Below are 26,273 nucleotides of genomic sequence, written 5' to 3' on the forward strand. Positions count from 1 at the left end.
TAATTGATTGACCTTGATGAACATTTTTATAATTTCATAGAATATGCATTGAAACGACAGCTAAACATGTTACATGGAAAAAACCCTTCAACATCATTGTTATTTTTGGTCTGAAAGTATAATTCATATTGATATTTAAGTTGAGCTAGTCCAGTTCTCCAAGGGAAAAGCTTGGCCCACATAAGTGTTTGTTTGTAAAACTGTGCAAGCTTCAGTAATCTGTTGATTTTGGTTAAAGCATCCTTTTTATTTCTTGGATATTTCTTGGCAGTTGTGTCCGTCTGATGTGTTATTGTTTGATGGTGGCATCACATTTGTTACTTTTGTCAAAACTGGATTGAGTATGACCCAAATTTACATTTGCAATCACATTTCCAGGTCTGTCTTCAGTATGTGTGAATTGTAAAGCAAATAATTTGAAAATGCTTGATGTGTGTCATTTCAAGTTTTTCCCTCCAATACAGCCCTAATTTTAAGCACAATTCTCATTCCTGCCTATGGGTTTTGTGGGCATATTGTTATCGAGGACATCAAGTTTCTGCAAGAAGGTTTGTATTTTCTGATGTAGTTTCTCTCTTATAATTAGTTTCAGTCGTTCCCTTTCCTGTATTACGCGCTCTTGTTTGCTAGCCAGCTCTTTTTCTGAGATGTTGTCAATTGTAGCCATTTGTTTCAGTTGCATAATCGAAAGAACCTGACTCTTTGACTCCAGGGATCTCTTTTTTGTCAGCTGCTTGGAGAAATTGGCTGTCGATTTCGGCCTGCAAGGAGAAAGACACATGGTTTTCCGATTGTCCTCCTGTTGAGTCATCAAGGAAGAGCAGTTGCCTCCTCTGGTGTTTGATACAAAAGCGTATGCTGACTTTGATCTCCTTGAGATGAGCGTTGTTGTGTCCCTCTGGTACAGCAGAGATTTGGAGGAGCGCAGTCTGTTTTGTGATGTCTGCGGAGGGGACGTGAGGCAAAGCAGGTCAAAGTTAGCTTCTTTAGATTCCATTATTTCTCGCATAGTGTTGTCAACTGTAGCTCGTGGTTCACAGACTTTCAGGTGAAGTATTTTTTTGTGATCTTTGACCAGTGAATCTCTGTCCTGGCTCAGTGTGGTGAGAATGGCCCGGCACTTGCGGTCAATGAGGTCCAGTTCCTGCTGGAGATGAATGTCCTCATACTTGTTCATTAGCCTCATGTCTTTGGAAAAAGTAGACCTCGCCCTTGTAGATTTGCCTGCCTTATTCATCATGAAGTTTCCTTAGCACCTGAAAATCCCAAAATTTTGTTTTTTAGGATTTTTATTGTTCATGTAAGTTACAAACATGAAATTCTGTTTTTTAGTCAGCTAAATTAAGCAGATTTGCTACAATGTCATTTTAATTCAAATAATACATTTTGTTTTGTACATTTTGTAATCCTGGTATATTTTTAGGGAGGTACCTGATCAAGTATGTCATATTTATATGTAGCCATGATTAAGTCATGATTTGATCCAAAATTTAAAAATTTTAATTTGTTATAATCTGAATGAATTGGAAATACAATTATAAAGTACTTGAATAAAGAATGTATTGGAACATGCATCTTGGCTGTATTTAAATGTCTTTTGACATACAGTATTTTATAAATACAAAATAATTTTTGGCTCTACATTTTAAATTAAATCCACGCATTAAGCCATGTTAGCCATTTTATGCTAACATAGCTCTTTAAACTCATTTTACTCTTGCAAAACGCATCGCGTTGTGATCGAGATTGCAAGGAGCTATTGCAGTTAGTATTGTGTGAAATATTTATTACTTGTAGGAGGTATTTAAATAATTTGTGGCAAGACTGCCTGTCCAGCTGCAATCCCCCCCCCCCCCCTTACATTTAATGCTACATGGCTCTACCAACACTATAAATTTGCTGCAGCCAGAGCTGCGCTCCCAGATCAGCACCCAGGGAGACAACTCACTATTCAGTTATTGGGAGCCTGCTGTTGCCCCTTGACTACAAAAGTAGTAATTTTGTCCTTGCCCTTACGTTAGGAAGCTTCTTGAGACTCCAGCACATGACTCGTGCTTATTGTATTTCCTCTTAGAGATGGAAACCAAGAAAGAGAAACTGTAACTGCACTATCCCCAGAAAGCCTCCTCAGTCGTGCTAACCTTGCTGATGGCCAGCTTTAAGATGAAACTGTAATTCTGTAACTGCGTTTTGGCACAGGAATTTCCTTGTGTAAGTAAACACATCAGACACCTAAATGTAATTTCGCTGTTGCTTCGTCTCTGTTACTGCTCCAGTGTTACTGACACCTTTAACAGCTTCTAAAAATGTTGATTCAAATAAAAATACTCAAATACGTGTGCATTTAACCAATCTTGCTGCAAATATTGTAACATAACATTTGATTTCCTGTTTCTTTGCAGTAGATAATACAGGGTCCCTTATGTAGTCACTCAAAACCTGTTTGTTGTAAATGTCTGTTACTTAGCAACTTAAATCATTAATGGGATACAGTGTATGTATAATTATAAATGTGCTGTAAAGCTTACCTTGGTAAATGGACTGCAGTCAACAGACCTCTTAGAAATCCTTGCATCGAACATCAGCACTTTTAGCCTACGGAATTAAGAAATAGGTTGTAAGTGTGGATTTGCTGCTATGACAGTTGAAGTCACGAATGGTAATTCAGTCTGTTTTGTATTTAAAGGCCTTCACACGGAAATAACGACAATAAGTCTGGACTGGTTATCAGCCTAAGACTTATTGTTCTTAAGTCCTATATCATGTTCCTAGGAGAGAGGGTGTTGGCAAAAAAAAAAAACCATGCCCTGCCATGTTCACTGTGACTGCCACACATAACTTTATGGTATGTTACTAAAGAGAAAACCTTGTGATTATAAGATGGTTTCAATTTATCTGGAATAAGCCATTGTACATTATTAATGTACTTTTAAAAGGAAATGTATTGTCTTATTTATTGCTGAATTTTCCAGCTGAAGTCAGTATTTTTATATTTTTGTGTACGAAACCAAAAAGAGGCATGCTGTGATTAGAATAGATAATTGCCATATATGATGTCAACTCTGAAATGTATATTGTGTATAGATTCCTGTATTATTGCAGCCCTCTTATATTTTGGTATTCAGCTTCCAGTTTGGGATTTATACTTTTTAGGGATTACATAAAAATACCAGTCAGTGGTTTATAAGTGATCTCTACTGTTACTCTTTGATATACAGTACAGTGAGCTTCATAATTTTTGGGACAAACTTTTTCTTGATTTGGCTCTGTACTCCTTAAGTTTAGATTTGTAATCAACTCAAATATTTATACATTTTTGTTTCACCATGTACAAATTACAGAGCTTTTTATCCATAAACCCCATATTTCAGGGACGATAATGTTTCGGACAAATGGGTTCATAGGTATTTCTAATGAGTCATTGTGTTCAATTGCTTCCTTAGTGCAGGTATAAGGTGGCTGTCCATAGTGCTTTTCACAAAATAAAGCGAGATCACAACCTGCACCTTTGGCTATCAGTGGTTCGGTTTAATCGTGCCCTGCCCTCCGTCCCCTCCCAAATGCATTTAAACAGCAGCATCTAAAAGGAATCGCTGCCTGGCGACCCAATGAGAGCCCGTAGATGGTCACAATGGTCCAATCAAAACTAAAACTCATTAATAACACTATTGTAACTTATCCATCATGATCAATAATTATTGTTAGTCACAGTTCTCAAAATGTTGTGCCTTAATGCTAATCCTAAAGACTGATTTTTAACATGTGTTGTCTGTGTGTTCACAATGTGCAAATGTATGCAACATCAGTGGGTCAGAAAAATATTGAACACCAAATGGGTCACAATTGCGCCTTAAATTCAATACGTTTTACTTCCAGAAATTGTGTAAAAACACGTTTTCTTCTCACTACATGTTACACAAAATGCATAAAAATGCATGTGCCTGTTTTTTACGCCCATCTTTTGCCATTACAACGCATGTTTTTATGGGTGTTTTGTGCCACTTAAAAAGCATTCCCCTTGCAATCAAATGAGCTCTGCCTGATTTTCATAGCCAATAATGATGATCAACATATCTAATTTGTTGCTAAACTGCCTATTAAATTATACATCTGTGTGATGTGCATTCATCACTGTATGTTATTTGTTTAGGTAACCTGATGTTAAATTAAGTTATATAAAAGCCACAAATATTAAGATAGCAGAATTCTCTCTCACTGCCATACAATGTTAGGTCTATTTCTGGCCCACAAACTGCAATAAATATGATGGAATGTTTTCTATCTCAATTTAGTGATTGAGTGCCTCATCATATAAGCCTAGAGAGCCAGACATGAATTATTACTTTTTTTCTCTGAGAATTATGCCATAGGCAAACTAATGTAATATATGTGGTGCTTGTTTGTTCACCTGCTCAGTATTCGTTGTATTTATTGTTTTAACTGACCCCCACATATATATATATATATATATATAGAGAGAGAGAGAGAGAAAGAGAGCGGTACCAATACCAATATAGACCTATATCAGTATATCAGAACCAGGAAGCACAGTTTTTTTTGCTCAATTAACATTCTCAGTTTTGTCCTTGGTCACGTGCCTATCACGTGTACAACAAGGATAGCGCAGAGCAGTGACGTGAGGGCAAAACGAAGCCCTTCATTCTCCTCCACGGGTATTAATTAAAAGCCAGTTTTTGTATTGGCAATGCACTTATGTATCTGGAATATAAAGCACCCACATTCACAGATGGCAAACAACACTACTATATTGAGTAAAGTGTTTTTGGACCACATCAAACAATGTATGTTGTTAAAACTGACATTAGTCAGCTCCTAAACTTTTCAGCATCATCAGACAGCTAACATTAGCTATTGTGGGGGATATCACATAAGGACAGTAGAATTCACTCATATTTGCCCTGTGTTAGTCTCAGGGTTGGGCGGACACTTGAGACTGGACTCCTTTAAGAGAGGGGCGGGGATGTTGAGCGAGCGCTCTAAAGTGACGTGATTGTATTTAGGAGGAAGTAAATAGTAAAGAGACACGCTACGTGATTGCATCTAACAAACCGTCTTGCAGTCCTTTTGTTCCGCGCTCTTACGCTACACTATAGCCTACTCACACAGCCAACCAAATATTATCCTCACAGATGAAAATGGTAATCATACAAAACCTGAAAATCGCAACCTCATGCCAATGTGCACCGATGGCTAATTAGAGAGCCTATGTACGGAGATAGCAAAGTGCATTTTACTGTATGTTGTTTGTGTAGGCTATGCTAGAATTGGCCAAAACAATAAAAGGTGCTAATTCACTGTTCACGGTACAAAGAAACATAATGTTAACATGTCAGGCCAAGCTGCTATGGGAAACATTATTATAGACCTACCATTTTATGAACCAGATTAGCTCAGCTGTTAAGGGAATTCTGTAACAATACCAGCTTCACAAGCTGCCCTGGAGTTAGCTACCTGAAAAGATGTATACCTGAGTTTGAGACTGAACAATGGTTACAATTGTAAGCAGCTGCCATTATGACACAATGGCTTACATATCACAAATGTACCAACATTGAACAATGTTAATGGAATGAGGTTAGCTGATTATTAATCAATATTCTTAACCAGTCAGGATATTGAATATTGCCTTTAAAAGAACAGGACAACAAACATTAGGATGCGAAAATATGACGTTGGCTGAAAATTTTAAAATTCATATCTTTGTCTGTGTGGTTGGAAAAAAAAATGTTTCACCTCGGAAAACATTATAAATGAGTTTTCTTTTTAATATAATGCAAGTTAACATCAACATATGAGTGGAAGTATTTTTATTTTGCTGACAAAAATGAATGGAATTCAATGGGAAAATGGAATTTTGAGAGAAAAGCACAGATATCAGCCATTACATTTCATTCGGTTCTGAGGTTGAGAACCGAAAGCTGGCCTCTTGTACTCAGGGGCCGAGGGATTGCCATTGTCTGAGATGTTTGCGATCACTCAACCACCAGTGGTTACTCAAGGAATTGCAGTTTAGTAAGCCTCTGGTTCTAAAAAGCAAATTTCCCCTACAAAAATTTATTTTGGACAGTACTTTTAAAACACTTTAAAATTTGTTCACACTGAACTAATCACTCTCCCGGCCCCCAATTTTTTTCTGAGACCCACAGAAAAAGATTAATTTCATTCCAAATGGGTCTGCGTGGTTTTACGTCACTATGCGCATAACGGGCACACCCACAAATGAACGAGAATGAGGCTGTGACAGACTGGTCAATTGACTAATGCCAAAAGGGCTTGAACTGGGAGACATGCCTGTGGAGCACAGAACCGATGTATCAGAGTAGGCCTACGTTGAGTATTAAACCTTGTCCTAGAATTATATGAATCCACCATCAGTATTGTTTTGATCATATTGCTATTTTGATAATATTATTATTAATATTACAAATTATAATGTTACGTGCCATAATGTTCTTGTGTTTATTGCTTATGGTGATGAATTTTGACAAATAAATGATAAGTAATAAAACTGGCATATGTTGCTCTTAAATAAAGATCCTATTATGCCACCATATTAGTATTTTGACTGCATTGTTATTTTGCTACAGTCTGCTGTTATTAAAATGTTGTATTATTAGTTGTAGCATTGTGATTGTGCTGATGATAAGGAAGAGTCCAGAGACACCATTTCTCAACTTCTCTAACAGGCAACTGTTCCTAAAGATGAAGTAGTGATGTATTTTTAAAAGAATTAGACAGATTTTCTCTTTTTGCAAACATAGGGGAGAGTCCCCATAAATGTAAAACGGTCAATAACTTTATGTACAATGTGGCTACCGTAGCCATTTCAGGTTTGTACATTTGCAATTCAGTCCTCTACCATCTCCAAAAGGAAAGGAGCAATGTGATAGCCTTTACGGCAATTACTTCTGTAGCCCTGGGCTTTGCCCTTTAAGACTGGGCTTTATCCAATAAATATCTTCCTTTTTAGAAAAAGAAATGGAGACACGAAATATAGTTTGTTAGTAACATACTTACACGTGTGAATTTATATATACAGCCTACCTTGCTTGCAGTCCAAAACAACCTCCTACTGGTCAGATGAACGTCACTCACCTTTTATTTGATGTTGACTGGTTGTGGGGTGGGACATGCGGAGAAGTATGGGATGCTGCTAGAGAGAATACGGGGAGAGACGAGAGGAGAGGAGAGTGAGTGCCGGATTGAGCGCTGCATGACGAGAGCCAGATGCAGCTTGGAAGATAAAAGCCGTATCAGATTATGTATTAGGTGAAAAGACGGTAATTGAAAAGCTTACACACTGCATGCAAGTAGTTAATGCACCAAAGTGTGAATTTGTGTCTGTGAATTACACTTTTGTATCTGTTAGCTTTGTAAAGTTGGTATGAGCTCAGCGGCTAATGCTAGGTCAGCTACTGAAGTCTAGAATTACACCCATGTTGTTTGGGCTAGTTAGCTAAGCTAGTTCGGTACTACACGTGAAAACTGCAGACCCAGATAGCACTCTGGGTGACTGGAAAAGCCTGTGAGTTCCTCTGGCAGCGCAGGACCCAAGAATTCATCCCAGATAGCCAGGGCCGGCCCGTGGCATAAACAGTCTATGCTGTTGTTTAGGGCCACAACCGCTAGGGGGGGCCACACGACCAAGAGGGGGGGCCACATGATCCAATGTTTATATGAGGTAAATAACGTTATTTTTGTAATAACGTTATTCATCCCCTATCGCGGAACTCACGGTATTAATTTTAAATGGAACAGCAACAGAGCATTTCATAACAATGTAATGTAAGAAGGATTTTACAGGGAAATGCCCCCCCCCCCGACAGAATCCAACAGCACCCCCCCCTCCCCCTTAGATTTTCTTAGGGCCACCAAAATGACCGGAAAAGCCCGCAAGTTCCTCTGGCAGCTTTGGAGAAATACCCTTTTTCCTGAGAGCATTCATCTACCCACCTGTGTCACTCTACCACCATCAGCATCATCTCATATCCACAGATTACCTACGGTAGGGACTGTGAGTACCATATTTGTTTCTTGCTCTGTCGGAGTGAAGGGGCTATTGATATTTAGTCACAACGTACCCAAGCAACGATCAGGCCTGCAATGGGTGTTTATTTTATTTTGTTTAAGCATTGCCAGCTTGTGTCTTTTGAGTTCAAGGTGTGTGGGCCCACAAAATATTTGAAGGTGTTATATTGAGCAAAGTGCTTTTGGTCACTAACTTTGCATTTCTGAACGGAAAGCTATTTTAAATTGCACTGTGAAAGGAATAGCCTATTAGAAGCCCTGTTGGCATAATTTGAGTGTCCTAAACAAAAAGCTACTATTCAAATTACCTGTTTTTATTTGTTTTGTGTTTTCTATTGGCTAATCTATTACTAAACTGAAGTTTTTTTTTCTATAATTGTGAATAAATGGGACTATATATTTGTTAACATACTTACCTGAGTTAGTTATTACTGGTACTTTTGATATTTACCTGTATAATCTTGTTGAAGTTCATACTTATCATAGATTTGTGTAACTCTGGTGAAAGTTATAGGCTACTTACCTGATATGGTGTTTTGGGTTAAATATACTTACCTTAATGGGGGAAACCCATAATTAGTGAAATCCATACTTACCTTTAAAAGTTGAATCCTTCTAAAATCTGTACTTTGATTAGAGATAGTCCAGTGAAGTAAATACTTACCCGAAGGGGTTATTCAAGTCATGGTTCTGTCTTTTTGTTTCTATTTTTCCTTTTTGGGCCGCCAGTTGGTGGCACTTGTCAGTGTTTATATTTCTGTTCATTCCCTCATTGGTTTCCCCTGTGTTAATTGTATTATTGTTTTCCATTATTGTCTCGTTATTTAATCATTGTTCCCACCTGTCTCGTTATTTCATCATTGTCCCCACCTGCCTCTCGTTATCCCTTCCCTCTCGTTTGATTATGTATTGAGTTCACTTGTGTCTTGTCTATTTAAGTTATTTGTTCCCCTGACGCGGGTGCTGGTTCCTTGTGTTTGTTTCTGACTCTATGTATCTGCCCGATTTGGTCCTGCCTGCATTCCCGCTTGTGTTCCGCTTGTATGTATCTGCTTGCTTGTGTTTGTGTTTCTGACTGTGTTTCTGCTTGTGAGTTTCCACCTGTTTGTGTGTGTTCCGCCTGCCCGTATTTCTGACCTGCCTGTGTTTTGGCCTGCCTGTGTTCTGTTCGTTTTTTTGGGGGTTTTTTTTGAGTTTGTGGTTTTGCCCCTCATGGCCCCTTTGTTTGTTCCTGAGTTTTTTTTGTATTAAATTCTTTTTCAGCCAGTACTGGACCCAGCAGAGTTATTAAATATTAAAATGTACCAGTGCAAGAAGGCGGAGCTCCATACAGTTGTTTATATCACTGTCAGGGCTCTCTTCACTCTGAGCCCTGCTATTAATTGCTAGAGGTAAATAATTCCCTCAACTAAATCAGTAGCAATCATAAAGATAATTGTATAAATGCCTTGAAGGATCTTGTCGGTTTCTAAAAGGTTCCCTTCTAAATGCTCTTCTTACAGCGATGAGTTGTTCATCAACAAAAACCTTGCATTAATTTCTGCTGTTGGTGTTTGTGTGATTTAGCTAATTTAAACATAAATCTGTGATTCTGCCGGTTTGGGCTTAAGACAAGTTCGGCTAAATTGTGAACTTGCTTCTTGAAACCAAAAATCCAGAGTTTATTCCCAAATGTTAACAAACTAATCAGGTTAACTGAGTTAGCCACATATGTGAAACAGGGCCCCAGTATTTAAAACATGTTCTGGACCTGTTTACAATTTAACTTCAGTTTTGAATAGGTTTTGTAAAAAGGTTGCAACATCTTATGCTAGCTGGGCATTTGTTCAAGTTCAGAAAAGCTTAATGCTCAGTTATTAATTCCTTGTTTACCTCCGTGGGCACTGGGGATACAGCAAAAACAGATTCCATTCGAACCAAATTGATAGAAGCTAATTGAAGAAATAAGCTTACCAGGAATTTTCAAGTGACAATCATGCTCCTGTTTTGAAGGTCCACACACTTGGTCAGAGAAATGTTTGAGCTCTGCCAGCTTGAGCCCTCATTCAGAGAGGAGCAGCAGGGAGGGTGAAACCCATCCAAATTTCGTATTGATGAGAGTGGACGTCCCACTCGATTTCAAACCATATTCCCACTGCTTCTAAAATAAAATAGTATTAATTGGCTTGTGGAAATGAACTTCTCATGGTTCCATCCAAGATGTGGTTGAATCCACAGATGTGCTCAGGAGCAAAGAGATTAAAAAATTGCTTCTTGTTTCTTTAGATTTTGGACAGCCAGCCCTTGAGCTATCTGTCTGTCTCCTTTCAAGAGGGGTCACCGGGAACAGCTTTGATGGTGAAAGTAAGGAACAAGAACCCAACTTGTACAAATAATGTGTTCCAACAAAACAGACAGTATAAACTGTTTTCTTTGTGATCCTTCTTCATCCATGTGGCAGTGCCCGATCTTGACAGCCTGAAATTAAAATTCTCCTTTGTTTCGAAAAGTATTCCAACAGAGCCGGTTAAGCATTGCCTTTTTATTCCCTTACAGCAATGTCACTAAAACAAATCAAGCTTCGGCTGCTTCAGCTAAGTCTTGCCTTCCCATTTTCTCCTCATAACCTATCCCTCTTCTGCTCTCGGCCTCTCTGTAATACTCTCACTTTATATGCCTCTCGTTGTTTATATCTCATTTTGTCTTCCCCTTTTGCTTCTGTCTCTTCTTTCAGCATGGCAGCCTTTCAAAGAAGACTGGCATGGCTCCAGGCTCTACTCATAACAAAAACAGTTCACTAAAGTGTTGAAATAAAGTGGCAATACGTTTCAGTCCTCACCTGTCCTCACTCCCTCCCTGGCACAAAGTTTCCACCACCACCACCTATAAGCACTAGCACATGTGCACCCATTGGTTTACTCACTCTGCACACTCACTTACTTCTCATTCCCTCCTCACTCTCTCCCTGGCAGCCAGGACTTAATCTCAATGTTTCAGTTGCCACTCATTTCCGGCAGGTTTCCTTGAAGTGTGCCGGGATCTCTGCTCCAATCCAGCTCTTGCTCTTTTTCCATTACATTTCACAGAGACTTCTCTTTTCTACTGAATGATAAAAATTTTCCTTCAGAATGATAAAATTGTCTAAACATTTATTATGGGTCAGTTTTAATTTCACATTAAACCTACAGCTAAATAGCTTAAATGCTCTATAACTAAGAAATGATGACAACAGCACCTGGAAGTTTTGTTAAACAAAATAAAACCAAGGGAGTGATTTGGTGTTGCTCAAATGAAAGAAGAAAAATAATAAGGCACATGTCTATCATAATTCATATCAATGGCATGGCTTAACTGAACTGAGCTTGATTGAATGAGTTGTGGTTTTGTCATGCTTTAAATACACTTATTTTGATAATTTACTGTATCTCCTGGTTCAAAATCAGCATAGGTTTGACTAGTATTACTTACTCATAGATATTGCTAAGCAGCAAAAGAGCAAGCCTACCCCATGCTGCATTTTTTTAACATCTACACTCCTGGGCAAAAAAAAATGGGCCAAGCCCAAAATGGCAAAATAATTAAGTTTAATTTTTTTTTTTGTTTTCCTTTTTTTAATTTTTTATTTAAGTGAACAAAAACAAACAAAACAAAAGGACAGAGGAGGTAACAAAGTCATAAAATAAACTGACCTAATCAAACCAGAACAAAACAGAAAAAGAGGAAAGAAAACCAATAATCAAACAAAGAAGAGAAAGAGAGAAAGAAAAAAAAGAAAGAAAAAAATATATATATGTATATATAGTGGTCATAAATGCTACTAGCACGCACACCTGCCAGGCCGCCACCCCCCCCCCCCCCCCCCCCCCCAGGCACACACACCCGAAAACCCCTCCCCCCCCCCGACCCCCCACCCCATAGCACAACCGCCAAAACAAAATATTAAGTTTTTAATGGTCTTAACAACAAATCATTGGTCAGAAAATTAGCAAGAATTAAACACATACACTTCTGAGACTTCCTGTGTCACTATTTGCTCGTTTACTTTTGCTGCAGTGAACTGTTTGGGGGAAAGCTAGAAACAGGGAAATTAATTTATACAGTAGACAAATTAACATAATGTTAAATAAAAGAGTCATGTTTTGTATTTGGTTGCATATCATTTGCATGCCATGACTTCCTGATGTCTGTGACCTATCAACATCATCAGAGACTGGACATCTTATTTTCAGGTTGTCCTACAAGCGATACAAAAACTCTTTGTATTTGAATGGATCTCTATTGGAATTGGGGGGTGGGACTAGATTCAGCTGTAAATTATGCTGATACTGTATAGAACACATTTGCTGGCTAAATGGCTTTAAGTCATCAAGGGTCCAAGGTATCAAATGAGCCTCAAATCACCATGCTGCTGCCAGATATGCAGTAGATACTACAAGCATTGTTTCTCCTGATTAATTTTCCTGTTGAACTCCATGGAAAAAATATTCTTGTAGTATCTACAGCATATCTGGCAGCAGCACGGTGGTTTGTTGGTAAGACCATTAAAAGCTTAATATTTTGCCATTTTGGGCTTGGCCCATTTTTTTGCCCAGGAGTGTACATGTAGAATGTAAATAGAACATATGTTTAAAAGGGTATAGAAAAGGCATAACCTTTTCCACCTGACACATGATTACAAACTGGCCAACAAATGATGTAAAGCCTACAGAAAATCACAACTGGCAGATAAAGGTCTCTTCACTCTAATCTGTTGACATGACTACATAGACAGCTGTACATAAATAAGTGTATTTTAAACATGACAAAACCACAACTGATCCAATCATGCGTGAGTCCTATTTTTTGCAATATGGAGTAAGTAACCCTGCTTTTACTCTATTTGATGGATGTAGAGCTGGATTTGAATCTGGCCTGGGCCTTTCTGTGTGGAGTTTGCATGTTCTCCGCCATGTCTGCATGGGTATCCTCCGGGTACTCCAGTTTCTTGCCACAGTCCAAAGACATGCAGGTAGGTTAACTGGAGACTCTAAATTGCCAATAGGTATGAGTGTGTGAGTGAATGGTGAGTGAATGATGTGTGCCCTGTGATAGATTGGCAGCCTGTCCAGGGTGTATTACTGCCTCTCACACTTCCCCAATGCATGCTGGGATAGGCTCCAGCTCCCCCGTAACCCTGCCCAGGATAAACGGGTATAAATAATGGATGGATGGACATCCACATAGGCTTAATGTTACCTCAAAGTACAAAGGTACAGTATATAATAACAAAGTAGTGGCCTTCCTTTACCCAATTCCACACCCTCAAAGCATCTATTTTTTATTATTTTTTACACAAATAAAGAATAAATGTTAGTACACAAAGTAATTTACAAAATCAAATGTGCTTGAGAGCTTGGAAACCCTACAGGGCTAATACTAGAACCTCACCTTAAGCAATAATAAGAAATCATATATCAATAATAAGAAAAACAACCAAACAAATATTAATTGTAAAATCGGAAAAGAGAACAGATAAGGGAGAGGGGAAATTACTGCCATTACACTGTAAGATTTCCAGTATTTTCTGACTATACATATCAGTCAAAGAGCTTTTCTGCACACACGAGAAGATGAAATATAACTTTATTTTAATATTTAATATTGTCTCATAAATATTATCTGTCCATCATATGCTCTCATAAGTTAATATTGTATACATATACAGCACTCATATATTAATCCCTTCGCACAGCCAAATCTGATCAATCCTCACCAATTTAGGGGGTGTTCTATTTAAGACGTTATAACTCCAGATGTGAGCATCACAGAGACTTGGGAAATGGCTTAAATGAAGCAAGTCAGTTCTACCATTTACAATACCATTTACAATATATTAGATAATATACATAATTTAGGAAGAAATAATGGACTGCATTTATCTAGCGCTTTTATCCAAAGCGCTTTACAATTGATGCCTCTCATTCGCCAGAGCAGTTAGGGGTTAGGGGGTAAGGTGTCTTGCTCAAGGACACTTCAACACGCCCAGGGCGGGGTTTGAACCGGCAACCCTCCAACTGCCAGACAATCGGTCTTACCTCCTGAGCTATGTCGCCCCAATATAAGATGCGACCAATGCAATTATATTGATCATCTTGTAAAAAATGCAGTTGTTCTCCTGCAGTTTGAAATAAAATACTGAGAGGTACTAAAAATCTATGAAGCAAAAAGCAAGCAGTGTACCCTGGTGTCCCTTAGCGGACTTAGGGGACTTACTAAGCATGCCGCAAATTACTGTCAGTGCCATAAAATTATGCGTCTGGTTATGTAAATGAGCACTGCCACAGCTACTTCATTTAAATGCACTGCTGGCATTTAACTCTTGCATACTGTATGACAGGAAAGCAACATTGTTGTACCGCTCCAGCGCTGGTGAAGTCGGGTTTAAGACAGGTGTCAGGATCAATGGATGCAACTGATAGGCGCTGCCATGTTAAAATCTTAATGCCTCATTAGTAAAAACTTCAGAACACATTTTTCATATTTTAAGTTGTTTAATTCCGTACCCAATAGCCAACCATCTCCAGTGTCCCCATCTTATGTAATTGGCAGCTGTTCCTACACTGTAAAAACTAATTTTGCCCATTAGTCATAATAACTTATAATTCATTGTCAGTATGACTACAAATTATTGAAATTGTTGTGATAACTCAATATTTTCTGTTTATGTCGTCTCAACTAATGAAAAGTTTTCAAACTTAGAAAAATGATTCAATTGAAATTAAGAATGGCAATCAAAAGGATGTACAGATAATAGCTTCTGTCATTGGCTGTTTATTAAATATGTAATCACGTTGAACGTGCTTCGCCAACAAAACCATTGCTGCTGTCCGCCATTTTCACTCTCGTTCAAGTTCACCACATGTGGATCTATGGTCGTTTGGATTGTAGCACTGGAATTCTGATAAGGTAGCTAAAAGTAAACATACCGTAAAACTTCAATTATTATCCAGGGCTTTTTTTAAACTGACTGAAGTCTAACTGGGAGTCGGCTTTTATTTGAAGTTTTACAGTATATAATCTTAAATGGCTCTTTGTCTTTCTTTTGCTACCAAGTTAGCGGTAGCTAACCTAGCTTTTAGTAATAATATTGACGTTTTAACAATTAGTTGTTTTAACAACAGGGGGACGTCAGATAAAAATAATTTCGTGTATCACAGACATCCCCAGTGATTTTAGTCCAGTCCAAATTGACCATGTGTGTTTTTAGTTGCGTCGGAGGTGCCAATAAGTGAAGACATCTAACTGGTGCTTTGGTCAATGTAGTCAATTGGAGCAACAAATTCCTCATCTCTGTTTGCCGGCTCGCAGAGCCATGCCGGCAGTATGGCAAGCCATTTTAGCTTTAATTAATTTCTAGAGGATATCGCAAATTCAAATTCTAACTAGTTAGAATGCAAATTCTTGATATCAGATATTCAATGGTAACTAGTTATAATGTGTATTTCTGATATCAGAAATTCAATTTTAACTAGTTAAAATGCATATTATTGATATCGGAAATTAAATTTTAACTAGTCAAATTGAAAACATTTTTCTCATTAATTTCAATGGGAGTTGGAATTTGACCTAGTTAAAATGCTAATTTCTGATATCATAAAATCAATTACTGATATCAACAATATAATTTCAACTAGTTAAAATACCTATTTCTGATATCATCAATTCAATTGTAACTAGATAAAAATTGGAATTCTTGATATCAAGAATAGAATTTTAACTAGTTTTAATTTGAATGTCCAATTTTAACTTGTTAAAATTTAATTCTTGATATCAAAAATGAAAGGTCCCATTGAAATGAATGGGGGAAACGCTTGAATTATAACTAGTTATAATTGAATTTCTGATATCAAGAGTTTGCATTCCAACTAGTTAGAATTGTATTTGTGATATCCTCTAGAAATGATTTAAAGCTAAAACGGCTTGCCATACGACAGTGCCTACATGTACCAGGATGCATTGCGCGCGAGCTTCTGACCCCCCACCTCCAAACCCATGCAGGCTCAACAGTGCAAGCGTTTCACTCGCATTTGCAACTAAAAATAGATGTGTGCGAACTGTAAAATGTATTTAGGAGCATGTGTTAAGTTGTACAGAAGTAGTGGCCTTGCAAATTGTAAACAATAGCCCTACTGTAATGTCAATGTGATGGGGATTGTAGCGGAACGTTGACACACACAAACTGTCATTTCACAATATTAATTAGCAATATTACCAGTATGAACTGTTTGTAAATTGATTTTGTTATGGTTGTAGCGTGTATTGTAACCATTGCCATTATACTGACATGATGTTGTATCTTTTAGGTCCTGGTCGGATGCTACATTTGGCTTCTTCATGAATGAGATGGATATGTAGTTTTGCACTTATGTCACAAGAAATCATTGAAGAATACTTGAACACTACAGATCCAGTCATGGTCACTATGGAAGAAGATTAGCTCTCCCCTGCATTTACAGCGATTGTGTGTACAATATCCAGTTACAAAAGTCTCTCCAAACACACGAGACAACATGGTGTTGAGAATTAGATGCCATTTATGTGACTTTGAAGAACCTGCAGACGTTAAACTATACTTTCGTAATCTTGGCACGCATTTGAGAAATAAGGAAACTGTCATTTGCTCATTTAATCGTTGTGCTTTTAAATCAAGTGTTAACTCCAGTTTTCCACCACACAAAAGTCTATCATAACTCCAACTCTTTACAAGATTTTAAAGCAGAGCTTCTTCTTGGCCCACCAAAATAAATTGAACACTCAGAAGATCATGTTTTAGATACTGCTGCACAAATAGCCGATACTAACACTCAATCAGCAGATGGAAATTGTGTTGACTTCCAGTCAGATGATGACGAAGATGCTGACATTGAACATGGCAATGACATTGGTGAAAAAATTAAGGGAAGACTTGCATCTTTGCTTCTACGCATGCAAGCAGTCTACACAGGAAATAATTAATGAATTTTATGAAATTGGTATTTTAGCTGGTGAACTTTCAGAAAACACTGTTTAAGTGGTTCTTAAAGAGCATAACTTAAATATAGATGATGCCACACTGAAGTTAGTGACTGAGACCCTCCAGAAAACCAATCCTCTTAGCTGTCTTTCAGAGAGTGGTCCTCTTGGAACTGAATATGAAAGGCAGTCATTTTACAACAAAAGATTTGATGTTATTGAGCCAGTTGAATATGTTTTAGATGGTCTGCACAAGAAAACTTCTGTATATGTCCCAATTTCAATTGTATTGCCAAAATTATTGAATGGGGTGACGTATTTGACAAAATCCTAGAACAGTCAAATGTAAAACCTCAGTTTGGTCAGTACAAATCAGTTTGTGATGGGCTATACTTCAAAGATAATCCACTTCTTTCAGGTGAAGACTTGGGTATTTCTCTAGGATTATATATTGATGAATTTGAAATATGCAACCCTTTGGGACTTCAAGAAAAAAACATAAAGTTACTGCTATTTATTTGGTATTTGCAGATTTGTCTGTCAGATGCAGATCAGCCTTATCCAATATATACCTTTCAGTACTGAGCAATAGTAGTGATGTGAAGACTTTTGGTTATGAACTAATTGTTGAACCACTTCTTAGGGAGCTTTGTATACTTTAAACCAGGGATTTTACATTGATAGGTTGAGTACTTGCATCAAAGGCACAGTCCTGTATGTGTCATCAGACAATTTAGGAGCTCATTCTTTGGCTGGGTTTTAAGAGTCACTTTGTGTTGATAAATTTTGTAGATTCTGCTTAGCCAGCCATGATGCTATTCAGAGTGTCTCTGTGAGGGATGGTTTGTTTCCACTGAGAACTAAAATATCGCACACTGAAGCTGTTCAGAGAGTAAAAGAGAACGAGGGTCTTGTTGTTGATGGAGTGAAAAGGGATTGTGTCCTAAACAGACTAAACTTTCACTATGTAACAGGTTTTCCATCAGACTTCTTACATGACTTATTTGAAAGAATCGTACGTGTGGAGTTGTGTTTGTGTTTAAAGACACTGATTGACAAGAATTACTTTACCTTAGAGGAATTGAATTCTGCCATTCAGCATTTTCCGTATAAATTCTCAGATAAGACAAATAGACCACAGACAATTCCCAAGGCCTTTAGATCAAAAGGAACAGTTGGTGGGAACGGCCATGAAAATTGGTCACTTTTGAGGCTGCTCCCCTTGCTTATTGGCAATAAAATACCTGAGAATGGCACGACTTGGGGTATCATCTTAGATATTAAAGACATTGTGGAAATTCTAGCATCGCCCATGTTCACGGAGGAAAAGCTGTTTTATCTTGAAGCCAGAATCTTTGAACACCGCCAACTCCTACAGGAGGTTTTTCCTGAGTTTAAGCTGAAACCAAAACATAATTTTTTAGAGCATTATCCCCGTCTAGTTTGTTGTTTTGGGCCTTTGCTTGACTTTTGGACAATTAGATTTGAGGCCAAGCATAGCTTTTTTAAGATGGTTGTTCGCGATGTTAATAATTTAAAAAAATATACTACTAACTTTAGCCTCCAGGCACCAGCTCATGTTCGCATATTACATGGGCATGCCTACCCTGTTCAAACCAGCACTGGAAGTTGGAAAAATATCAACTGTCTGTCCTGACATTTTGGACCCCTCTGTCAAAGACACTATCAATTCAGAAATGTGACTGCTATTTCTCTTGCAAAAACTGTATTCTTACACGGAACTCAGTACACACAAGGAATGTTTTTATCAATTCGAAACACAAGTGGACTGCCTGATTTTTGGAAAATTGTTAATGTGTTAATTGTAAAAACAAGCTGTTTTTTGTGGAAACGTACACAGCATTGGTACACAAAGCACTTGAGTTATGAGGTCTGCAAAAATCACTCTGCTTGTAGTCCAACCAGAGGAGCTCAATGAGTACTTCCCCCTGTCGGTGTATATGGGTCAAGACAGACTTCTGGTTTCTCCTAAAGCATTTCTGCCTCATTGAGTTAAATTAGCACCTCTCTTACACAGTTTCAACAAAACACCAACATTATGACCTTTATAACTGTATGGCTACTGGATTGGATTGCATTGTAGGGTGTCTCTTTTGTTTTGTCCACCCCCTGTATCTTGCTTCAGTTAAGTCTTGCCATTTACTTGTCATGTTTTGTCATTCTCAGCTTCACAGTGGAGCACGAGCTGCCATCCTGGTTTGTTGTCCAGCTAGAGGAGCTCAACGATTACTTCCACGTTGGCGTATATGGCTCAAGACAGACATCTAGTTTCTCCTAAATCATTTCTGCTGCATTGAGGTGGGTTAACCGCAGAGTTAAAGAAGCACCTCTCTTACACAGTTTTAAAAAAACACCAACATTATGACCTTTTCAAATGTATGGCTACTGGATTGGATTGCATTGTAGGGTGTTTCTTTTGTTTTGTCCACCCCCTGTATCTTGTTGTCCAGCTAGAGGAGCTTGAAGATTACTTCCCCCTGTTGGCGTGTATGATGTGAGATGCACTTCTGTTCTCTACCAAAATTCTGCTATTGCACGACAACGGTTATTGATAATTCAAGTGTCGTATCTTAAATCTCAAATTGCGGTTACTGTTGAAATAAATACTTATTTTATTATTCCAGTGCCCAACATGCTGCTGCAAATCATTCTCAACAAAGATGACATTAGGAAGATCCAGATTGATAGTTTGCCAGAGACTCTTGATGAGTTTTATTCATTCTTGAAATGTAAGCTTGGATTGGAAGGTGACTTGGTGGTCCAATATGAAGATTGAGAGTTTGACAATGAGCTCTGCAAATTTATGAGCTTGTCTGATCTTCCTGAGGGGAAGGCAACACTGAAGGTAACTGTCAAGCAGGCCCCTGAGTCATATCACACTGATTCAACGTTTGACACGGCAAGTTTGTCCTTGTCCCCATTGTCTTTTCGTGAAGACATTTCCACCTGCCATCGGCCTTGGCCTGACCCATTTGAGATTCCTAGATTTTCAAATGATGTAGAGTTGCAACTTAAAAGGGATAATGAAGCCTACCAGGAGAACAGAACCTTGCTTAATACAAGGAAAGACACTAAATCTGAGATACTTGACAAATTGGCAGAAGCAATGTACGCATACACTGCCTACCCATCACGAGAAGAATATGACATCGTTGCAAGTCTCATCAAGAAACATCCTTGCCTGAGGGAGCCTGGGTCTGCCAAGGGTTGGCACTGCTGGAAATTCAGCCAAAAATTAAAAATGGGAAACTACAGGAACAAGCTCTGTGTGGCTGGATGCTCTGAACTCCAAGTTAATCGCTGCTCCTCAGGACCAAAACAGAAGCTCAAGAAAGCTAAAAAAGCCGAAGTCAATTTTCTTCCTGACTTCCCTGAAGGAAGAACCAAAAATGTTCTGGAAGAAGATAGATTAGCCATTATTGGAGAGATGAAGAAGAAGAAAGCTGGTATGAAGAAAGTCAACAAAATGATGGTCAGCATCTTCTCCCTGCAACAAAAGCAAATTGTGGAACAAGAGCCACCTGTGGCAGAGGTGAAGACCCAGTGGCCAGCTTTGTTCACGGAGCAACAGGTAAGGGTCAGGGGTGCAGGCTAGACACCTTTAAGTGAAAATTGCAACTCTGATCCTGAATTTGGGTCGGGGGTTAGTTTGCAAGACTTATATATAACATTATATTGGGTTTATGGGTTATTGGTCAAATTAACAGGGATAACAGCACTCTATACAGTAACTACAGCTCTTCAGTATATTAAAATAATGCATGGGTGGAGAAATATGTGAATAATTCCATTATTATCCCCCCAGAATACCCATCTGCCCTGTCACATTTCTGACCCTAAAGAGTTTGCATGTCTGGTCTCAAGTACAGATGAGAAACTGTTGCTTTCATGTACCCTTCCTTGTGCCTCATATATTCAAAAATTATTTGAATATATAATTCAAGCAACCATCTATTGTGGTCAGTTAAATAGAAAGTATTTATTATTTTTTTAATATTTGCAGAATGAGCAGTTAGGCCTATGTATTAAACAGGAACCAAACCCAAATTCCTGTGAAGCCTGACATCTAATGGTAGTGGTCCCGATCACCCGTTTTTTTGCCCTCGATCCGATCAGTTATTCAATATTTAGTATCTGCCGATACCGAGTCCCGAACCAATCTCTCTCACTTTACAGCTACAGACAATGAATGCACTGAAGTGAGTAAAATCAATCCAGTATAGGAAGGTTCAGCTTGTTGAGCAGTCTTAAGTCATAGCTATCTCCTTCAATGGCCTTTAATGGACAACATTATAAACAAAAATAAGTTATTTAAAATATGGTATTTAAATAATGTAAACAACAAATTTTCAATCCCACTCAATAGCAACAAAAATGTTTAGCCATCTGCTGTTGTGAAGGAGAACTGCAGTTTGGCTGGGAGATGAGCCAGACAAAACGTCATTATTTCCTATGGCTGCGAGGTGGCTCACCTTTCTGCACGGATCGAGCTGAAAAGTTTGTGTCTTCGGTTTTCTTTTTTATTTCCTATAGATTGAAGTTGAACTCACTCGAATCACTTCAGCTGACCTGAGAGGGCCCTTTTTTTCTGGGCTGAACCAGCATTTGCCTCGATTACTGGAGCTCTACAGGGCCAAGATTGGCAGCTTTCCAGAGCTGAAAAATCTCCTAAGCATCCTTGATGATGATGTATTTTAGCTTAGGGATGCACCAAAGTATCGGTCAATGATATATTTTGGCCAATACTCACTCTAAAGTTTAATAACGGTGATGTCTAATTTGGCCGATGCCACAGCTGATATTATTACACTAGAAATCCCAGCATGTGAGATGTCATTTGCTTTACTTCTCAGCATGCATGAAAAACATTTTAGGGCAATGTCAATGATGATTGTACACTTTCAACTTATACAACTACTGATGCTAACACGTAGTAACATTGGTATCAGCATTAGTAGTTATAGTAGTACTAATAGAACAATAATAAAACAATACAATCACAATTAGTCATTGTGATTGTACTGTGAGTTATAGTAGCAACCTCACTAACTCACTCTTAAATCTTTCTTGCACAATTTCTCTTTCTCTCATTGTCTCACGCTCAGTCACTCATTCGTATACTTATATACAGAGTACCATTTTGAGAGAGTGAACAGACTGTTGCTTGTTGAACATGAATTTAGTTAATCCATAGATTGTTAAATGGTGGTCAGACCTCTGTTATTAAAGCGGTGTCCTCATGGCCACATTTACTTAAGTGGCTAGTGGTTGTGTGGCTTTAATAGTGCATTCCGTCTTAAACACAATTCCAATTAAATGAAAAGGGCCGTCATTCTGAGGGGCCTGCCATATTTCCTCCATGAAGATCCTTCAAAGTTCCTCAGGCAAGCTTGATTTTTGATGCTGAATGAATCAATGAAACTCGATCGGAAAAGGAGGAGCTAGGCAGGCTGTTTCATGAAGAAAGAAGACTGAGTCCTTTGAGTTGGGCTTGGTGCTCTTTTTCTTTTTTTTGTGACATATCTACTCTGCAACATTATTGAATAATAAATGCATTTATACATGCAGTCAGGGTTGAATCAGCAGAGTTCTGTGGATCAAAATCATCCTTTTTTAAATTGAGACAATTTTCAGACCCACACAACACCCTCTGCAGGGCCCTAGTGTGTATGGATTTGGTTGGCACGCTGATTTTGAGGTTGGACGTCATATGTGCCAATGTGTAATTATTATTTTTGAATGACCTTTGCTTCTGGTTAGAATATTCTAACATTATGCAAGAGAAATATGACAGCGAAAAAGTGTGCCAAACAACCCCAGTGCCCCTTACACTTAACTGCATAATGCACGCGCGCATACACACACACGCTTAACGTTGCCTGACAGCAACAGTTTGGCTAAGATCATGTGAAGCCCTGTCCCAATCTACATTTTTATCATTATTCTGTTGAAGCAAATGTATAAGCGCAAAACAACCACTTCAGAATATATTTCTCCAATATTTCTCCACATAAGCATGCAGAACAGCCAAAACACGCAATGTGCCTTCTGTAAATGTTTCTGTAAAAAGTAGCCAGCTGTAAATGTTTAATGTCCAGCTGTATGGCCGGCCGCCAGTGCTTGTGGAAAACTCTGTCCCCATTTTATTCACAATCAATTTTGGTTACCTTATAACATTTCCTCTAGCACCACTCTCAACCAAATGTACAAACCCACTAATCCCACAACTTACCTTTCCCTACACCACACCAACGGGGCACCAGTGGAGAAACATGTTCTTGTTTTCTCGTAGACAATTACAAATGATTAACCAGCAATATTTATTTTTTTTCTGTCTTTGGGAAGGCCACAGACACTGAGGACAGCATGGCAAGGGAAATGAATGTCGGCATCCTCCTGATGAAAGGATCTTCTTGACGTCTCGGTGGCGCTGGAGGATCAGATCATTCTCCATGGCATCAAGGACTACTCACATGCGGTAGCTATGCTAATTGGTCTGCTATATGCACTGAACATTGACTAACCGAAGGAGCTGCAATATACCTTCAAAGTCATTCAGAAGGTTCTCATGAATATCGGCAGTGAGCAATGCTCTGCAAGCGTTCATGGACTGAGGAATAGACTTCTTCGTAAAACTGTGTAGGCACTACACTGAGACAGGAGTTTTGTGAAAGCTGACAATGATACATTGGTTGGCCATTATCCTACAGTTTTCTTTAGAGTTCTGTTCCACTATTACAACGTAACTTTGTTCACTAACCGATCTTATGCCACATTCTCAGTTGAGCAAATTTAAGAGCTTTTCCATAAAGTTGTAAGTTGAAATTAGTCATAACTTTTTTCCTACAAGCCTAGGGGTTTGAGGTCTTTACTGCAAAGTCTGTTTTACTACCGTGAGATTGACCTTTTTGGTTGTGCATAATTTTACTTGATATTTTTAGTTTATTATGCACTTACTCATATTTTTACTTGTATTTTTAAAAATACATTTTTCATTAATTTTTTTACATGCATCTGCAAACACTTGTATAAGTAAGCATAGTGACAGAATGAAAGATAGCGGCAGCAGTAATGAGTAGAGAATACTTATTTGTGCACATTCTAGAGCGGGGATGTTTACCCACAAGCTTGTGCTGTTTTAGGGGTAAAAATCTTTTTGTATTTGATGGGATCTGTTATTTTGCTGTATACTCAAAGGTTGTTTTATTACCTTGCCCATCTGTGTTATTAAATCTTTGAAGAACTGGAATTGGTTTGGTTTCTTTTAAACAACCAATAACCTGTAGAGATGAGACCTTTAAACCTAATCTAAAATGAAGCTGAAGTCTAATAAAAGTAAAGAGAATTACTAAATATGTAGTATAAACTTAATCTTAAGCAGAACTGAATTATGATTAAGTTAACTCAAATATAAATATATAATAAAGTTGACATAACATAGTTAGGTAAACTAGATATTGTAGGTAGACTGAACTGTAGATGACTGTAGAACTGTAGAGATTGGCTGGACTACCGGCATCTGCCATCATACCCCTGCAACTCATTCAGAATGCTGCAGCTCACCTGGTCTTCAACCTCCCCAGACACTCCCACGTCACTCCCCTGCTCACTACCCTCCACTGGTTGCCTGTTATGGCTTGCATCAAATTTAAAACATTGGTCCTAGCATACCAGGCAGTCTAGGGATCAGCCCCAGCTTACCTCCACAAGATCTTCAAACCCTACATGCCAGCCAGACCCCTCCGTTCCGCTACCTCAGGACGCCTGGCACCTTCCCCTCTTTGCACTTGCGCTTCCCGATCACGTCTCCTGTCTGTTCTGGCCCCACGATGGTGGAATGACCTTCCCGTGGAGGTCAGAACAGCTGAGACCCTGACCACCTTCAAGCGACAACTGAAGACTCACCTCTTCAGGCTGCACCTCTCCCCATCCCTCCCTACCTCCCTGTAACCTCTAAATTGACTGTAAGCTTAGGGTTGTAACTAGGTAGCGGTTTATTAGTTGACTTAGTTAATGCACTCGTGTCTTAACTACTGCTTGTATTTTTTGCATAGACTGCGTTGTTGCTGTTCTTGTTTGTGTTAGTGTTAATTAGATTAACCTACAGGGTCCAAGTTAAGCTATGCGGTTGTTCCCTGCACTTGGATCGGTACTTCTCTCTACGGTTTTCAACACACTTGTTCCTGGTTATGGTTATACACTTCATTCTATGTCGCTCTGGATAAGAGCATCTGCCAAATGCCTGTAATGTAATATAATGAATGTAATGTAGATGAAGTATTTTCAGCTTTGGAATTCCAGTTGAAAGAAATTGAAAGATTGTGTTGACTCAACTAGAGAATTCTATAGGAACTGAATTGTGATTTGAAGTTACGCAAACTAAAGGATTTAAGTACAACTGAATTAATATCAAGTTTATTTGACTAGAAAAGTTTATTTGTTTTGAATCATTACAAAATTACCTCAACTTGTCTTCTCAAATTCAGTCAACTTAAAATTTTAAGGCAGACCGGACACTAACTTTTTAAAGTTAAAACAAGAAGTATCTCTTTACAGTGTAAAGATGACAAGTCATGTGTTTTATAAAGGTTTTAAAAGTTTCCCTCCTTTTGCAAATGTAGGGAAGAGACGCAATAAATGTAACACTTCATACAGGTAACACGATTAATACCAATGTACAATGCTCTACTACCTCCCAAAGGAACGAAGCAATGTGAGAACCTTTGCGGGAAATACTGACAAAAAATATTTTGGAGCAAGCTAAATAAAGTAAGTTTAGAAAGTAATTTTCTGGCTTTATTTTTAGTTGCAATCATATATCATTTAAAAAATGATGTCTACTAACTTTTCAAACTGTCCTTGAAAAGTTAGTATGGCTTTCGGTGTGTATTCTAGCAGAAATTGGATGCTAGGTGACCAAAAAACATGATGTCCCCATCTATATAAATGTAACAGCTGTTAAAATTATACCGCCTTTGAGTTGCTGTAGAAAACAATGTGTTTTTTTGCTGTTATTTGCTTACAGAATGCCATCTAAAAAGAAAACGAGGGGTTTGGTACCCAGGGAGGTCATGGGGAGAGCTTCAGATTTGGAGATTAGGGACACTAGATGGAGTTGAAAACTATCTACATGTAATATCATTTTGGGGAGACCATAGGCATTTTAAATGCGGTTTAATTTCTTTAATAAATGTAATTTTACTCAAAGTGTTTGAAGTTTTAAGTTAATTTGG

The 26,273-nt window shown here is 38.3% G+C and overlaps 1 protein-coding gene and 1 long non-coding RNA gene across 4 annotated transcripts; one reads left to right on the forward strand and one right to left on the reverse strand.

Moving 5' to 3' along the window:
* Positions 1–597: 597 nt before the first annotated feature.
* Positions 598–7,174, reverse strand: LOC118234102. The gene is made up of 3 exons (XR_004766625.1): positions 7,117–7,174; positions 2,529–2,595; positions 598–1,256 (listed from the first exon to the last, which is right to left on the reverse strand). It is a non-coding gene; the product is annotated as an uncharacterized LOC118234102 (long non-coding RNA).
* Positions 7,175–7,193: 19 nt separating this feature from the next.
* LOC118234014 lies at positions 7,194–24,289 on the forward strand. 3 transcript variants are annotated; one of them, XM_035430271.1, is made up of 5 exons: positions 7,194–7,301; positions 19,207–19,338; positions 19,491–19,534; positions 19,665–20,611; positions 23,386–24,289. In XM_035430271.1, the coding sequence occupies exons 4-5, from the start codon at positions 19,844–19,846 to the stop codon at positions 23,455–23,457; spliced, it is 840 nt and encodes a 279-aa protein (XP_035286162.1). In that variant the 5' UTR covers positions 7,194–7,301; positions 19,207–19,338; positions 19,491–19,534; positions 19,665–19,843; the 3' UTR covers positions 23,458–24,289. The 3 variants fall into 3 exon arrangements, 2 of the variants coding, with proteins under 2 accessions (XP_035286162.1, XP_035286170.1); XR_004766608.1 differs by lacking the exon at positions 7,194–7,301 and adding an exon at positions 12,571–13,036 and having other exon boundaries at positions 16,371–19,338; XM_035430279.1 differs by lacking the exons at positions 7,194–7,301; positions 19,491–19,534 and adding an exon at positions 12,977–13,036 and having other exon boundaries at positions 16,371–19,338.
* The last annotated feature ends 1,984 nt before the right edge of the window (positions 24,290–26,273 follow it).

Source organism: Anguilla anguilla, chromosome 1 (genome assembly GCF_013347855.1).
Source record: "Anguilla anguilla isolate fAngAng1 chromosome 1, fAngAng1.pri, whole genome shotgun sequence".
Taxonomy (NCBI): Eukaryota; Metazoa; Chordata; class Actinopteri; order Anguilliformes; family Anguillidae; genus Anguilla; species Anguilla anguilla.

Bases quoted from the DNA above. Each gene is read 5' to 3' on its own strand.
- LOC118234014 (XM_035430271.1), top strand. From the start codon at position 19,844: ATGAGCTTGTCTGATCTTCCTGAGGGGAAGGCAACACTGAAGGTAACT. The intron at 20,612-23,385 runs GTAAGGGTCAGG...GTCTTTGGGAAG, and splicing joins CTTTGTTCACGGAGCAACAG to GCCACAGACACTGAGGACAG.